Genomic DNA, 18,624 nt, shown 5'->3' on the forward strand with positions numbered 1-18,624 from the left:
GGAAACAACCAGCACAGGAAGCCCAAAAACAGCCACGGAATCCCATGGGACAAAGATAAATATTAAAGAAGAAAAGGGGAGGAGAAGGGACAAGACCACTCCAATAATGAATCCAACTTATGAGCTTACCTTTAGAACATTAATGAGCTACTAAACTTTAGCTCATCATTAATGAGCTAGCAACTAAGAAAATGAGCTCCAATCCAATGAACCAACCTTCTCCACATATCACCATAGGCCCCAAAACCGTGGACCATAAGCCAACCCGTGAACCAGCAGCAGCCAAGGACCAATCGAGCCAGCAAACCAAAGGTCTACCGAGCCCCAAGCACTACCTACCATGATCATTGGATGCTTTCCCATCACTGGATAGCTAAAAAAAGAAAAGAACATAAAAAAAAAAACATACTAATGTTCAATATAAAATAATAGTACATAATATTTGATAGCATCAATTGCCATGCTTAATATAGCCTTCATTGCTACCCTTTGCTACCACAATGTTTAAAGCTAATTTCTCCAAAAATATTGACCAAATGGAGGACTCTATAGTGCACCAAGGGACTTGATAACTCTATTTTTTAGGACTAATTACCAAGTTGGGAATGACATATCTATATTCCCTAGCTTGAGAGAGAGTGTTAAAATCCTAACTGTCCCTTGGCCCTTGATCCCATGGTTAGCATGGGGATTCGTGGGAAGCTCACCTGGATCACACTGTTAAATCTCAACCATTCCTTAACCCTTGATCCCACGGCTAGCATGGGGACCCGTTGGATGCTCACCTGGATCACGCCAATCTCCTTCTATATTTGGGCGGCTGATTTAAGAAGGATTATATTAAGGCGATTATGCATGATTCTGAAGTTCTTTGTATCTTTATTAAGATATCTTGTATAGATCTATAAAAATGGATAATTTTGTATAATAAAATGAAGCATTTTCCTTCTCTAATTCTCTGAATTTAGCAAAAACAAAAAGATTCAGGTTTGCCTCTCTAGCACTTCAGCTACGTACTCTCTAGGTAGAGTTCTTCTCAGACCAAAAGAATTGATGGGCATAGAATGCTTATTCTTGATTGTCAATCATAATGTCACCTATAAAATTGCAGCCATGATTAATTTCTCATGTTTTATTTTAGTTCATCCTTAGCTGTCTAAAGTTAATTGTCAGTTGTTAATCAGTTATTCCTCATTTCAGACTAGTGTAGCATTTCATCATTTCTTTTTCTAGTAGTTGTTGTTGAAGAATTTTTGTATCCTCGAACGGATTGCATATTTTATAATCGGGCACGGCATAAGAATACGATATATTACCCCGGAGGGTAAAAATGTTGTTTTCTCTAACTTATTTTGTTCTCTAAGTTATGTCTTAATTTTAAAAAAGTAAGATTTGATTCTCTTTGTTGATCTCTCTTTGTGCTTTGCTCTAATTTGCCTACATCAATTTGCATCTCCAACAAGTTCTTTTGAGAATTTAACATCATAATTTGATGAGTCAACACATGTTTCTTGAAGTATTTCAAGATCAATAACTTGAGGAATCATCATGTACCTTTCCACCCCTACCACACTCTCTTTCCCCCTTTCTTCCTTCTATTTTTTGTTTATCAATAAATCCAACAAATCTTGTTCGTATAGCATTAAAATGGTGAATGAGGATTCATAAAGACAACCCCAATTAATCCATATCAAGCAAATGATGATGATGTAATCACCAATATTTAGACATGCTCAACACAAATAGAATTAAATCACCATACTTGACAGAAAATAGCCTCTCAGAAAACATTCTTCACAGACAATGATATTTATACGATTCTGTGAGTGTATCATAAAAAACAATTTTAAAAGAATGGAAACAACAAAACTTTCATTTATCAAAAAGTATAGAATTGAAAGCGAATAATATAAATTAGCAGAAACCGTTAGAATCTGTGTTGTCAACTGCTCCTGAGCGAGGGGGTCACAAAGTAGGACAGTCAAACGTGCAAGGAGATCCTGGAATAGCAACAAGTCATCAGGCTACGATCACCACTCCTAAAAATACAAGTAATTACAATCGCAGCATTAACAAGCTAGCTACCATAGGGTCGGGAATTTGATCTGATGAAGTCAATCCATTGGACATCAAGTTGCCAAGAGATGACCGATGTTTGTGCAATTCAGATATGCATTTGCAAACCTGACAAAAAGTAGCATACATAGTGAGCAACAAAATTTCAATTTTTCCCCCATTCATAAGCACTTTAAATTAGTTCAGAATCTGAGTTTGTGAATCTGCAAAATATCATTATAGTAAGAAACAGAGTTTATATTGATATTCTCCTGATCTTGAAAAAATGAATCTCAGCCATTATCCGAAGCTTATCATTCCATGCATGCATAGATGATTTCAGCCAATGATAATTGATTGTGTGAATAAAAATGTGTATTTACTACATTGCTGCACATAAAGTTTGAAATTGCACAATCAGATATTGAGGAGTTCTATTCTATAAAGCGAAGCACAAGCCCCAAGGTGTTTTGAGGTGCAAGCATCATAATTAAATCATTAAATTAATTTAAAAAAAATGAAATAGTAACATTATAATAATCATAAAAAGTCAAAGGATATTAAAAATCATATAAACTATAAACAATGATGAATAAAGTATCCTAATTCAACATACACAAGCAGTATAAAGTCACAATTTATGAATTCAAAAATCTCTCTCTTGCATCACTTAGAAGGTAATCATTAAAATCATCATTGTAGTTAATTACTCTCTCCTCCCTCATATTAAAAACAAAGAAATTGGTTTTCAGCAACAAGAGAAAATGTATTAGAGGAGAAGCAGAGACAGTAGCACAGCAATGACGGTGACACTATAGGATCGAGTGCATGGATGAGGTCATGCGACTGTGAGTTTCAAGTTGCGCGCTTATTCTCAAGTTTAGTCTGGTTTAGAAATAAAAAATAGGTTTAATATATATATTAAAAAATTTAAAATATTTAAACATTACTTTTTTAGACGTACGCCTCTTAAAAATTACGATAAATTTGCGGTGAGGCACACCTTCACCCCGTTTGAGGCTTAAGCCTCATCAAGTAAGCATGAGGAGTATGCCTTACTGTTTTTTTTTTAAATTACATTGAGGTGAGCCTTATTGATGGCGCAATTTTAAAGCATAATTTCTCATGTGTAATGCACATTGGTTTTCGCAATTTGATAAGTTGCATTTTTTTATTACCATAGTTAAGACAAAATGAATCATACATTTAATATGCATAAGCGCACAAGTTTATGCGAATGTAAGCAAGTACACAAAAGTTTAGACATGCAAGTGGATGGATGTTGCAATTTTCTCTACATTTTTTTTAAAGCAAAATATTATAACTACACAATGTATGTGTACATGAAAGGTACTTACCGAGAATTAACACTAAAAAAAAGTAAAGTATATGATAGAGATAGCATGATAGCCTAGGATACAAATCCCTAAGAACATGAAAACAATCAAAAAATATTCATTTAGACCACCTTGCTTGAAGCGTGATAAAAACATGGAGTGGTGATAATTTTTTTAATTCTTGACTCGTCCAGTAAATAAAATTGAAACCTCCCATACAACTGTAGGTCTACACTATTAGTGCTCTCATTTGAATCATAAGACTGTTGATGACTATCCTAATCATCGTTGTATTCACAAATTGGAGGAAGATGAAGTGTTACAATACTTGATGGATCTGGATCAATGGTAAAGCTTGCAAGTGTTGAAGTGAACAAACTGGAAGAGGGTCGAACATGATCACTTGATTGTATCTGTTGAGCCTGATAATTAGACTCTCATATTTGGACGAGCATTGAAGCATTCTAACAAAATATGCAGAAAATTTTTTTTCAAGGAAATAAACATGTTGGAATGTCTTCAAATTCAACTCTTTGCCGATATCCACAAGTCAAGGAACCAATCCACACCTTCTCTAAATGAGAAGCAACGTCTAGTTCAACCAAAACTCCAGCACCATGTGAGAAAGCAGCAGAAGAAGGTAACAACACATCAAAGGTAGGAGGAAGATCAAAAATCCACGGAAGGCAAGCAGCAAAAGAAGGCAACACAACAACCCTACGTGTAAGAGGTACTAAGAATGAAAGCCCTATCTAAGCCAAAGCGCAAGGAAAAGCAAGTTGATTGGCGTCGGTGTCAAAGATCAGGAGAGCGTGCATAGCGCACATTGTTGAGGCCTCACGCAAGAAAAAAGTCAAGATGGTGCAACACGTACGAGTGCGGGAAACTAGATGATGGCCGAGTGAAGCGAGTGCACAATGTGGAGGGTATTAAAGCCCTATGTATTCCAATTTTTTCAAGACATATTGATGACGACATCAGTAGGAGATTCCGGAATGTCTACTGTCGGAAGCATCGTAGATCGACGGCTATGATGAGGAACTTATATATTTGATATTTTATGAATTAGTTCAGACTTTCTTTATTTATGTTTGTACCCTTGCTTGTGTGTTGAGTTGAGTTGTAGCCCTATGGGCATTTTAGTCATTTCTTTTCTTTCTCTATGAGGCCTATATATTAGGTCCTTGGTCTTGTATTTGAATAATGATAATTATGAATGAAAAACTTCAGCTTTTCTTGTTTGATCTCCTTGTGAGTTCTTGAGAGGAGAGGGTCTATGGGCATTTTAGTCATTTCTCCTTTCCCTATCACCGGCCACCTTATCTTCCCTCCCACCACCGCCGGCCAATCCAACCCACCTCCACCGGCCGGACCTTTTTACCCAATCTCCTTCTAAGCCGCAAGCCACACCTCACCCCATCCACATGCCGACGACCACCCCACCTTCACCCCCAAACCGCCGGCCTAGCTAGCCCTAGCCCCACCGCTGGCCACCCCCTTCCTATTTCCCCTTGGATGATGAAATCAATCATCATTAACACCTACCTAAAATATCCTAATTGGTTTGGAAAAGATCTAAATAATTTGAAATTCAAATTTCGAATTTCAAATACTTTCCTAAACTAAGAAAGCTAAATTATGAAAGTTTATAAATTGGGTTCTAATTTAATTTTAAATTAGATTGATCATTCATATTTCATCCCTAATTAATAGGAGTGCATTAGGAAACTATTAAACCCTTCCCAATCTCCCCGCTATTCTCTCTATGCCGCCGGCCCTCCCCATGCTCCAAATTTTTTAATTCAAAATTTGAATTATAATCCTTCCGTCCACCCTTATTTAATTCTCTTAATTGATTCTCCTCCTTGGTAATTAATTTTAAAGAGAATTTAATAACCCTAATTCTTCTAACCCATATTTGAATTTGAATTTGAATTTTAAATTATTTTCCCTCATTTAATTAAATCTGAAATTAATTTCAGATTTAATGTTCTTTCCATAACCCCAAACCTAGACCCCACAAACCCTAATTCCCTCCACACTTGGCTGGCCCTCTTCCTTGCCCACCTTCTTGGAATTCCTCATCCCATGAGCTCTCTTGCAAGAAAGAAGTCAAGCATCTTCCCACCGGACATTGGTGGATCATCGGTCGTCTACAAATAGTCCCTCCTCCGGCTAACTTTCGTTGGAACTCTCAACTTCCTCTCCTTCGTGGTGGCATCTTCCGGATTGTGGCGGTTCTTCTTCCGCTAACCCTTAAAGAGTGTGAGTGAGGGAAACTCGAGGTGAATCCTCTCTTTGTTACGTGGTGGATTGTTTGTTTGTTGCACTACTTATTTTCATTATAATCTTGATATTATTTTGAGATCTTGTCTTCTATTGTGTGGTTACTTGCCATATCAATTTAAACAATTTTAAATTCGTAAAATCTTTTCAAAGTGAAACATTAAGTTTAAGTTGCGACGCCTAATTCAATCGTTATAAATTTCTACGTGCAATTCCTATGTGATTTCACGTCACATATACTGTAAAATATAAATATAAAAGGGTATACAATATTAAAGGAAAACTTACTATTGCAACTGCTCTTGTATACTCCCTGGGTATAATCATCTTTAAGAGGAAAGGCCAAAGGATATGCTGCAAACGAAGGAGAAAATAAAGCCATATTAAAGCGAGCAAATCACTGTAATGAATATTTATGATGATTATAAGTTAATCTATATAATATTATCTTATACAACAGGGAAGGAGTAAAGCTTTAACTTAGAACAAACTGAAGTCGTACCTCCATTTCTGGAATGGTAACAGCAAGTAAAAGAAGGCCTTTTTCACAGATAACTCTCAGCTTGGCAGGACTTACAGCAGATATATTCACCTGATCAGAAAAATCAACTTATAACACACATGTTACTGTTGCAGCTCTCCAAATTTGGCCATATATGATAAGCAGACAGACCTCAATTTTCCTATAGAAAGGCTGAAAGGGATTTCCTTTCCAAACAAGCTCATTAGAGGACTTCAAATATTTCTCATCATCCGATATAGCACAATGGCGAACAAGATATTCGATAAACAGCTCCGTAGAAGTCCCGTCAAAGTAACAATGTGAAGCCATAACAAGAAGTAACTGGAATAAATGGCAAAAGCATTAAATCAAAGAATAAAGAATAAATGAGAAAGCTTCATATCCAGCTCACTTTCATAAAACTAATGGCGGTTTGGTAAATGTTTATGATGGGGACATCAGAGCCTGGAAGGTATATCACCATAGAGGCCGGAGATCTACGGCCTTGATTGAGCCTTTATATTTTTAGTTTTGTGTGTTGTAGGAGATTTATGTGATGTTATTTATTTTTATTACAGTTTTACATTCACTTAAGGAAGCTTTTGTGTTGTTTGGCCAAGGGCCCTCTTGTCCTTTGTTCCTTTCATGTTTTTGGTGCTTATAAATATGGCTCATTGTTCTCTTGTATGGATGATTAATATTTTGTATAAATTTTTGATTATATGATTTCTCTTCTCTTGATAAGTTGTGTTTGTGTGTGAAGTCCTTTGGAGAAGGGCAAAAAAATACCCAACGGCGTGTGAGCTCTTACTTGGTACCATCTTCCCTCTCTCTCTCTCTCTCTCTCTCTCTCTCTCTCTCTCTCTCTCTCTCTTTCTCCTTCCCTAGCCGCCCAAACAACCCCCCCAACTGCAGAAACCTTCTGCCCTCAACCAACAACCACCTCCCTCTCTTTCTCTCAATCTGCCTCCACTTTCTCCCCAACACCCTTGACCCTTGGGCTTCCCAAATTATGAAATTAATTCAGATTAATTGAGCATTTATCTCAATTAATTGTGACCTTTGGAGATCCGCATCTACTTTAACTTTTTCCCTTCCCAAGCCGCATCAGCTCTTTCTCTTCCCCAAGCAACCAGTGCCACCTCTTCACCTCACAAGCTGACTTTTTCCTTTTCAAAGCTAACTAATTCCCTTCCCAAGCAAGCCACATCATCCCTCTCTCTTTCCCAAGATGACAGCCCCACCACTTCATCTCCCAAGCTGACTTTTCCCTTTCCCAAGTCAACTAATTCCCTTCCCAAACAAACCATATCAACCATTTCTCTTCCCCAAGCAACTAGCCCCCACCTCTTCACTTCCCAAGCTGACTTCTCTCTTTCCAAGGAATTAAAATCAGCCAATCATCTCTCCCATCCCCGTCCCCATGAAATCGGCCAAGTTCACTTCCAAATCCTCATATAGCTGACACTTTCTTTTCCCTCCTCACTAATCTACCTCTCCAAGGAAACTTAGCTTCTACTAATGCAACAAGGATATTAATTCAACAAAGAGCAAGGATTTCAAGGGCCAAGGAGGAACTAGCCTTCATTTCATCAATGACTCCATTCCTCCCATTCATGAGCTAAGTATCAAACCTTCCTCTTGTTCTTCATCTAGCTAAATATTGGTCTTCTCATTTCATCTACAGTAGCATCATCTCATATGTGTTGATTAATCAGCCAAGTTCTATTTAAATATGAGCAAACCAAAACTCTAGTGACTAGTCCCTTAATTAAATGTTAGACTTATGCCAATCCATATTTGCTAGTCTAAATTGATGTCATTGAACAGAAACTCTAGTGAGCTAGTCTAAATTGATTCACCTTTTGTTATTGTTTAGCCTTTACTTGTTAGTTTCTTGCTATCACATGATCTAATAGTTCAAATTTTCTTATTATTCTTAATATTTTATGAAGTTTATTTTGTTGTCTTTGATGTTATCTTAGCATAAATCTCTATTTGCATTACTTATTTCGCTTAGTCTTGCATCAGTTTAATTCATTAAAAGGAAGACTTTGTACCACAATTTTCAATTTTAAGTGGTTGCTCCGTATATTAAAGCTGTTATGGCCCAAAGCTGCTCTAGCCCAACATCAAAAAAAGGGAAGTTGTCCAAGGTGCTACTGCCAAAGCCCATGTGTATCTTGAAGCAGCTTTAGGCATTTAAATGATGAGAACATCCTTGATAGGAAGCCATAATAAGCATAATGTCCAGTCTGAAGAAACCAATGGTTAACTGATCGATCATTTCAGCTCACTGAATGCACTTCCACCTGTGCCATCACCACTAACCTCTATAAACCTCAGCCCCCTTTCCCAACAGCACCACACTAAGCCACAGTTATACAAATAATAAATCAAATAAAATTTCATGAATCATTTCCTCTTCGGTCATTTTAACAGCTCATAAACTGTAATAACATTTCCATTTAAAATTTTGCATTTATTATTAGTTTATCTATTTTATTTTTTTACCAAAAAGCCTTCGTTGTACTCAAAGCCAATCATACAAAATGTTTTATCAACAATACCAGAACACAAGTATTACCAAATGCACACTAAGCTTCAGAACCATCAACGATGGCTCTAAGAAGGAAATTACTTTTAAAAAAACTGGCAAAGAAAAAAAATTATAGAAACCGATGACAAAATCATAAATGGAACCTCAGCAAGTGCCTTTCGCACACCTAAACTCTGCTCAACTAAAAGTGACTTTACAACTTCAATAAGCAAATTCCTTTTGGCATGCCAAGCTTCCAACAACCTTGGTTAAGAAAAAAAGCAGTAGTTAGAACTTAGAAACAAATACAGGATTCAAGGAGATTTGAAAGAAATCTCATTCATAGATTTTAATTGAGCATATTATAACCTGGGCAAGAGATGTTTTATGGCGCAGAGTGCTCCAACTATAAAATACTCATCCTTTGCCTGACATTTCTGGATGACAATTATTAATATCAAATACCAAAAAGAAAGAAGAATGAATTTCACAGTTTTAAGCACAATAATATTCATTCTAATTATAAATGTTTTGCTTCTATACAAAAAATGCCACTCACACTCAGAAGGTATGCATACAGATCCTCTGGATAAACTGAACCAATAACAAGAAAACAATGCTGAATCTCATTATATGCCTGCCAAAAGAGAAAAAACACGTATCATCACTTAGTTTACATATTATTAGGAAAACTGAATAATTAGTCCCTTAAACTTGCAAAATCTGCAAATTGGCGCCCAAACACTGAAAACGTATAGCAAGTCTTTTAAAACTCAACTAAAATCACCTAATTTAAACTAAGAGGCAGTTTGGTTTGAAATAAAATAAGTATTAAGTATTCCAAATGCAATGTTTTTAAAAATATTAATATATGGTTTGAAGTAAAAGAAATGCAGAGTTAAATTCTGAAGTATTTGGAATTCACTATCTAGTTCAAGTTTGATGTTTTGTTTTTTTTTTAATCATTAAATTTCGTTGAGTTTCAAATACGCTATAAATTGTTTATCATTGCTACCCGGCCCCCTGCTTATAATACTCAAAATGCTCAAAACAAAGGTAAGCATAACTTCTTCTAAACGTTAACTTTTTTTCATTAAATTCTACTTTTAATTTTAAGCATTTCAACATATAGAAGTATATTTAACTCTTAATCTAATTGTATATGTATAACTATTAAATTCACAACTGTTTAATATACTTCAATAACAGTAAATTTAAAACTAAGCTACTTAACATGTAATTGATAACAATTAATATACTTCAATAATAAACAGTCATTTTATTATTTTATTCCTATTACTGTAACTCCCCACTTACATATGGGTATGTAAGTAAATTTTAAAAGTATTAATAAAGCTCTGTATTTCAATTGAGATGTGTATTTTATTTGAGGTATATTATATATGCTTCCTCTTATGAACTATAAAGCTTGATATGTTAGGATATTCTAAATAGGGTACTTCTTACTCCCTGATTCTGATAGAGATAGTTCAGAATGGGTGTAAGTAAGGAGGAGATATGTTCATATTTTTCTTCTCTGTTACACTCTAGATTGACTATAAGGGGGTCAAAATGGAGTGTGATACTATTGTTGTCTGCCACCATCACTCCCCATAGCTGCTAACCACCACCTTCATTGGACTTTAACACTACATTCATTCTAGTTCAAGACAAACAAAAAAATTACTTGCATTTTTTTTTTTTTTTTGCACTTATCCAAACAACTCCAAAACATTTCAAATACATTACACTCTTTTTATATTGCATTATGTTTACTCCGCGTTTCATTTTCAGCAAGTCAAACAATCCCTGAGATTCACCATATGAAATGAACTTTCAATTAAAATTCAAAAATCGATGCAAAATATGAATACAAGTACTTCCAAATACAACTTAATAAACGGACGAAGACAGAGTGAACACGGAAGTGGATGCCCTTTAGTTAACAAAAAGGAAACAGCATGCTTAGTATGAATAAAAGTAACCGCATTAATAGCCAGAAATTTTGCATTTGCAAGCTTAAAAGCTTAAAATACAAGCTTTTCTCCTTTAAGGGAACTTAAATTATTTTTTTAAAAAAAGGAACACAATAACTTGATAAGGGAAGAGTAGAGTATGAACGACCAGAAACGCTCAAACAATTAGAAACCAACATTCATAGTTCAAAAATTTGCAGCACATCTCACAGGGATATCAACATGTACCACCACAAATTACAATAGTAGATTGAAATGATGACAGCCTTAAAAACCCGCCTCTAACTTTGAAATACAACCAAGAACTCAAAATAAAAAAGAGCATAAAAGGTTGATAAAATGGAACTAATATGAAAATGATATATGCCATTAGTAAGGCTGACAGTACTTGATATAGGAATCACCTTTAGTGCTTTCGAAATACCTGGAGGATCATCATTGTAATTACCTATGTATGCCACAGGAAGAAGTGTGGACAAAATGCTGTTGAGATCCTGAAAAGAATATAACATTATGAAAGCAAAAAAAACAAAAAAGTTGATAAAATCAAGCAAAAGCATTCCAGTGCCAATGGAAAAAGTATATTCAAAACTGAGAACTCGTGCTATGCAGTAAAAATTTTAGAAGGAAAAATGGTATGTCAGAAGGAAAAAAGATGCAAAATTTAAGAAGAACAGGATCGTAAGATATGATCCTACTGATGTGTGGAATGATCAACACATTCATGCAACATGCAGTCATAAGAAATGACAACTAATGATATCCTATGTGCACTTGGTTAGGTAGTAATTTGCATAAGCAGTGTATCTTTATTTGGCCCGGTTGTCTAGCTGGCAGTTGACTGAGCTAGGAGGATTTTTTCGTGAAAAATATTGAAAAAATCAAATTGGATTAATGGTAATGCCACAAACACTCAATATGATGGAGATTTGGATGATAGACTAGTTGAGCCGGTCTAGCCAATCAACCCAACCCCAACAAGGTGTGGCGGTCCAGCTGTCGGGCAGAAGAGCCCTGTGGGCCCCGCTACTGTGAGCAACGGGCAAGAAGAGGGGGTGCACAAACAGGATTAATTCTACCTTTAATTACTTACATCTTGCTTTGTTGTGCTGATATCAATAAAATTAGACCATAATCTCATTTTTTTCTTGTTGGTTTCTGCTACGTTTTCAATTCATTATTGTTGTTTTGACTATGTGGAGATCGGATTCCTATCAAATCGGTATCATAGCACCTTTTATGGGACCTATGGAGGCTAAAAAGGTTGATGCATTGGAGGAGAAGCGTGATGGAGTAGTTGAAAATCTGAAATCTGAATTCGGAGAGCAAATTTCAGCTATTGAGGAAAGATTTTCAAATCCGGAAGAGATGATGAAAAGGATATTAGAATTCAAGCCAATATGGCATCATCAGATAAAAGGGCACCGTTGACCGAAGAAAGTAGAGAGAACCCTAATATAAGGACAATGAGGGAGGATTGAGAGGTAGAAATTTTGGGGGAAGAAGAGGAGATGCCACCTTTGGAGCCACTTCCAAGGAGGGGAACTGGTGAAGGATATATCCGATGAAGAAATTGGGATGGTGAAGATCGGAGAGCTGATTTGGGGGAGAGAGAAATATGGAGCAATCACAACACCCGCTACACTGGAGGAGGAAAAAGCAATTGAGGCGGTGGTGATCATAGGGCGAGGAAATTGAAGATGCTGATTTTTTAGGGACAATATGCTCGAAGGTGGATTTATCGGGTGGAGCGATTTTACTGTAAATGGGTTGACATGATATGAGAAACTCACCGCAGTCGTTGTATGTCTAGAAGGGAAGGCTCTGTCCCGATACAAATTGATGTAGACAAAGGGGGGGTCAACTCAAGCCAAAATAATTTGATTTTAGGCTTCCCTCGAGTTTACAAGCTCAATCAAATTTGAGCTGAAATTTAGCTCTTTTATGAGCTGGTCTTTAGTTCACTTATTGAACTAAGGGTTAGCTCATTATTAGCTAAGTTTTAGTTCATAGTTATCTTTTATTAAATGTAATTTTTATGTCTTTAATTAAGTTTGTCTCTTGGAATTCCAAAATGGCTTTTGGAATTCCAAGAAGTTTTGTTTTCCATGCCATGGCTCCTTGGCTTTCACGGTGGGCTGCTGTTTTTCGTGCATGGCCCCTTGGTTCACACGATGGTTGTTGGTTTTCCGAGCTGGGGGGGGGGGGGTTCCCGTGGATTTGGCGCCTCGGTTCCGTGCGGCTCCTTTGGTTCCCGTGGTTGCTCCTTCGGTTCCTGGGCTGGGCTGTTTTTCCGTGAAAAGCATGGGGGATTTCCGTGCTTGTGTTGCTTGGATTCTTGTGTGAATTCAATGTCGTGTCCTTTTGTATTCCCCTTTCATACCTATAACTATGAGGGGTTTGCTATGTTTTAAAATAGTGAATGATAAGTGATTTTTGGAAATGTAAACCTGCGGGTTTGCTTGGAGAAGCTTGTGAGCTTTGTCCATCTTCTTTTCTCATCCCCTCCGAAAATCTTGCGAGCTCTTTCCACCCTTCTTCTCGGGCTTCTAATCTCTTTCGTCTCTCCGCAAGTTTACACCCTACCTGTATCCTTCTTCTCTAAGTGAAGCAAGTTTAGGGCGTCTTTGATTTCGATTTGAGTTTGAAAGTCGTTTAATTACAATTTGTAGTTGTCGGTTTGTTTGTTTTAATTTCTAAGTCTGTCTTAGATTTGAAATGTAAGAGTTTGTTCTTACGCTCGTCGTATTCTCCCCTTTTTGAGCGTGTTGTGTCGTCTCTTTCCTCTTGTGCCGGCGAAGGTCCTCGGGTGCCCCATCCCTGGATTTTTTACCCGCATCACCAATGGAGAGACTTGCGAGATCCGATCTAACCTTGGAGGCAGTTCAAAGACTATATACTAGAAAGTTTTTGAATCAGTCGAGAGGAGACTTCCATGAGTTCATTGCTTTAGTGAAGGAGCGGACAGTGATAGAATACCAGGAGAAGTTCGAATACTTATTAAGCCAATTGGGAAGGTTGTCAAAGATTGTGCTAGATAGGAACTGATGTAGAACGGATATGGGAGGGGGCAGGACCGGCGGCATGGTTGGGTGCAAGTAGGGCGTAGGGTAGGGATTTAGAGCTTGCCTTATTAAGAACCTGATAGGAAATACTTGATTTCAAGTATTCCCTAATCGCTTTAGCAACAAATCACGAAGCAAACTGCTGTCCACAGCAGGAAATCAGCCAAAAACAGTGGAAAAAGAGGGAAAAACTGTAGAAGATGAGGAGAAAAGACTTGTATTTCACTAGAAGACAATGAAAATAGATTTAAAGAGGGCATGGATATGGGGCCGGTGAAGAGAGAGAGAGGGGGGGAATAGGGGTGTCTAGGTTCAATGAATTTAGGCTAGGAATTATTTAATCAATCAATTTCAGAATTGATTAATTAATTGAATGAAAGAAGTTTCCAAAATTAATGTAATTAAAAAGGATGAATTTGAAATTAAAATTAGATTAATTTGAATTTAAAATATTTTCAAATTAATGACCACTTAAGCAGTGAAAGAGTGGTTTTTAGAGGGAAGTGGGGTTAGGGAAGGAGGTGGCCGGCGGGTGGGTGGAGTCTTGGTGGAATTCGGGCAAGGGGAAGGAGGAGGAAGGGAGGGGCTAGGGTAGGCCGATGGTGTGGAGGTGATGGGGTGAGAGGATCAACACCTTGGTGGAGGGCTTGAGGAGGTGGCGGTTTAGGGAAATAAGGAAAAATAAAGCAAAGAAGAAAAAATAAGATAGAACCGCGAACATTTGACTCTTCCGAAGACTGATGGGTGATACGATACTCTTCACCAAGAAACTTCAAGCCACGAGCCCGGACCCATCCTGCAGCTGGTGGAAACCACAGTTCCTTCCATAGGGATTCTCACTAACGACCTCCCAAAGAACAAAAGTGCATGACAAAATTTTATTAAAACTCCATCATACCATTACACTAGTAAAGGGCCTCTATATACAAGCCTCAGAAAGAAAAGAAACTAAAATAAGATGATCATGCCCCTAGGGCTTACATATGATTAGACCCTTGAGGGTAAAAATGAAAAATGCATAATAAAAATAAAAATTACAAATAAAATTAAAGATAACATAGGACGATCATGACCGTCGATCTTCAGCTCCTCCCCAGATAAGCATGTACGGTTGGATGTCCGCATCAGGAACTTTATGAAGAGGCTCAAGATTGATATTCGAGTTTATGTTCGAGTATTGAGACCACGTGGCATAGGGGAGGCTATAGAGTTAGCCCAGCTTTTGGACGATAAGAACTCCTTGGAGAGGAATAGCTATAGCAATAGTTCAAGAGTCTCCTACTGCACGACCATTATATTTCTAACGCCAAATTTGTAGATGATGTTATTCAAAAGGAAGCCAGGAGGAATAAAGCTCAGGGAGTATGACCAGGGGGCAACTTCAAGAGGTTGACTGAGTCAAAAATTTATTAGAAGAGGGCGAAGTGTTTAAGTTTTAGGTGTAAACAGAACGATGAGGAGGAAAATGCTACAGAGAAGGAACATGATCACCTGCACATAGATGTTGCAGGTATCCCTTAACTCAGTGGATGAGTTCATACCAAACCACACCATGAAGGTTAAGGGGAATATCAGGTATAAAGAGGTGGTAGTACTATTAGATAGTGGAGCGACCCATAACTTCATTTCCAATAGAATGGTGGATCAGTTGAGACTGAAATTTAGTGGACATGGGGGCTTTGGGGTTATGCTGGGAACAGGAAAAGTAGACAGGAGTAGAGAAATTTGCAAAAGAATGATCCAAATCCTTCCAGAGGTTCTACCAAAAATGATGCGGGCAAAAATCCGGGGGATGGGGGACCCGAGGACCTCTGCCCACAAAGAGTAGACCCGACTAAAAAGAACAGGATTTCTACGAAATAAAACGAACACTTAGCTAATTATAGGGACACACTTACTAGATAATAGGAAGAACAAACTCTTACATTTCAAATTAAAAAGAAACTTATAAATTCGACTCGAACAAGACACCCTAAACTTGCTTACTTTTGAGAAGAGGGATATAGGTGAGGTGGTCACTTGCGGAGAGACAAAAGAGATTAGAAGCCGAGAAGAAGGGTGGAAAGAGCTCGTAAGATTTCCAGAGGAGGTGGAAGAAGGTGGACAAAGCTCGCAAGCTTCTCCAAGAAAATCCCAATGATTTCTTTTCCAAAAACAACTTATCACTTTTTTAAAAACATTAAAAAACCCCTCATATTTATAGGTATGAAATGGGGATACAAACAGCCATAAACATTAATTAAAAAGCTTAATAAATAGGGAATATGACAAACCAACATTTAACTCCAAAAAACAAAGCACCAAAGCCATGGAAAAGCCCCCCAAAAGCCACGGGAAGCAGCCCAGCCAGGAACCGAAGAGGAAGCCGCGGAAACCCAAGAGGTCCGCACGAAACCGAGGCACCAAGCACGGGAAAAGCCACCCAGCACAGAAGACCAGCAGCCCACCATGGGAACCAAGGAGACATGGCACAGGAAAACAAACAACCTTGGGATTCCAAAAGCCATTTGGAATCCCAACGGACAAACTTAAATTTAAGACATAAAAAATTATAATAAAAATTACAATAATTAAGATAACTAATGAACTAAAACCTAGCTAATAAATGACCTAATCATTAGTTCAATGAACTAAAAACCAGCTCATAAATGAGCTAAATTCCAACTCAAATTTTATTGAGCTTGTAAGCTCAAGGGAAGTCAAAACCAACTTATTTTGGGTTTGAGTTGACCCCCCCCCCCTATGCTTACATCAATTTAAAAGAAAAGAGACTTAGATTAGCAAAAGAAATGAGCAAGTAAATGATATCCAATTTAGTGGGGTTTTAAATTGGTAATCATGGATCCATATCCCTAAAAGATAAAAAGGTACCTTTGGGTTATAAGTATAAACGTATGGGAGTTCAAAATGATGGTTTCATATATGTGCTATGTGCATAAGACTTAAAAGATTAGTTTAATAACAATACAACTAGATAAGCATTGCCAAATAGATCCAAGTATTGGGAAATAAAGAAGTCATTGACAACGAAATTGAGTATAGCAAAAGAAAAAAAAAAGTGTCAAGGTGGATTTACGGGGAAATATTCTATCTAATTCCAAAAGCCATTTGGAATCCCAACGGACAAACTTAAATTTAAGACATAAAAAATTAAAATAAAAATTACAATAATTAAGATAACTAATGAACTAAAACCTAGCTAATAAATGACCTAACCTTTAGTTCAATGAACTAAAAACCAGCTCATAAATGAGCTAAATTCCAACTCAAATTTTATTGAGCTTGTAAGCTCAAGGGAAGTCAAAACCAACTTATTTTGGGTTTGAGTTGACCCTCCCCCCCTATGCTTACATCAATTTAAAAGAAAAGAGACTTAGATTAGCAAAAGAAATGAGCAAGTAAATGATATCCAATTTAGTGGGGTTTTAAATTGGTAATCATGGATCCATATCCCTAAAAGATAAAAAGGTACCTTTGGGTTATAAGTATAAACGTATGGGAGTTCAAAATGATGGTTTCATATATGTGCTATGTGCATAAGACTTAAAAGATTAGTTTAATAACAATACAACTAGATAAGCATTGCCAAATAGATCCAAGTATTGGGAAATAAAGAAGTCATTGACAACGAAATTGAGTATAGCAAAAGAAAAAAAAAAGTGTCAAGGTGGATTTACGGGGAAATATTCTATCTAATTCCAAAATCTTTTTAATGTTCATATTTACAATGAAGAAAAAGAGAAATATCACTATACTTGATCATTATTCATGTTCTTGCAAGCACATGATAACAAAAAGGGTTTTGAAAGTTTTTTCAATGGCTTGGATCCCTACGTACAAAACAAAGACAAACAACCATCATATTCTCACAACGTATAAGTTAAAAGAAGTGTCAATACCCACTAGATATTATGAAAAAATTGTTACTAGGAATACAATAACGAGAAAAGCACAAAATAATTCTTTCACCATTCATGTGTGACCAATTTAATCAGAATATCACTGATGGGGACATCAAAACTTGGAGGGTTTATCACCATAGAGTCTGGAGATCTACGGCCTTGATTGAGTTTTTTTTTTTTTAGTTTTCATGTGTTGTAGGAGATTTATGTGGTGTTATTTATTTTATTTCAGTTTTACTCTCTTGAGGGAATTTTTGTGTTGTTTGGTTAAAAGCCTTCTTGTCTTTTGTCTTTTCATGTTTTTGGTGCCTATATATATGGCCCATTGTTCTCTTGTATGGATGAAGAATATTTTGATATAAATTTCTGGTTATATGCTCTCTTCTCTTGGTGAGTTGAATTTGTGTATGAAGTCCTTTGGGGAAAGGCAAAGAAATACCCAAAAGCATGTGAACTCTTTGTTGGTATCCTCTTCTCTTTTTAACTCTTTTTTCTCCTTCCCTAGCCACCCAAACAGCCCACTAGCTGCAGCAAATAGCTGCCCTCAACCAGCAACCACCTCCCTCCCTTCTCATCCACCACCTTCTCCCCAACAACCTTGACCCTTCGGCTTCCCAAATTCTGCAATTAATTCAAATTAACTGAGAATTTTATCTCAATTAATTATGACATTTGGAGATCCACAACCACTTTTACTTTTTCTATTCTCAAGCAAGTCACATCATCCCTCTCTCTTCCCAAGCAACCAGCCCCACCTCTTCACCTCCCAAGCTGACTTTTCCCTTTCCCAAGCTAATTACTTCCCTTCCTAAGTAAGCCACATCAGCCCTCTTTCTTTCCCAAGAAACTAGCCCCACATCTTCGCCTCCCAAGCTGACTTTTTCCCTTTCCCAAACTAACTAATTCTATTCCAAGGCAAACCACATCAGCCATTTCTCTTCCCCAAGTAGCCAGCCCTCACC

At 37.0% G+C, this 18,624-nt stretch overlaps 1 protein-coding gene across 3 annotated transcripts in view; it reads right to left on the reverse strand.

Annotated features, from left to right (window-relative positions):
* LOC110098101 (protein SHOOT GRAVITROPISM 6) overlaps positions 1 to 18,624 on the reverse strand; it is a gene marked incomplete at its 3' end in the record, with an annotated part of 98,186 nt that overhangs the window by 50,127 nt on the left and 29,435 nt on the right. For 2 of the 3 annotated variants that reach the window (XM_028692244.1, XM_028692242.1), the window contains 9 exon segments: positions 1,926 to 2,000; positions 2,086 to 2,184; positions 5,967 to 6,032; positions 6,181 to 6,270; positions 6,352 to 6,522; positions 8,884 to 8,983; positions 9,089 to 9,156; positions 9,279 to 9,356; positions 11,100 to 11,189. In XM_028692244.1, the coding sequence (XP_028548077.1) occupies positions 1,926 to 2,000; positions 2,086 to 2,184; positions 5,967 to 6,032; positions 6,181 to 6,270; positions 6,352 to 6,522; positions 8,884 to 8,983; positions 9,089 to 9,156; positions 9,279 to 9,356; positions 11,100 to 11,189 (837 nt within the window). 3 annotated transcript variants of the gene reach the window in all.

This window comes from Dendrobium catenatum, unplaced genomic scaffold (assembly GCF_001605985.2).
Source record: "Dendrobium catenatum unplaced genomic scaffold, ASM160598v2 original_scaffold_153000, whole genome shotgun sequence".
NCBI classification, from domain to species: domain Eukaryota; kingdom Viridiplantae; phylum Streptophyta; class Magnoliopsida; order Asparagales; family Orchidaceae; genus Dendrobium; species Dendrobium catenatum.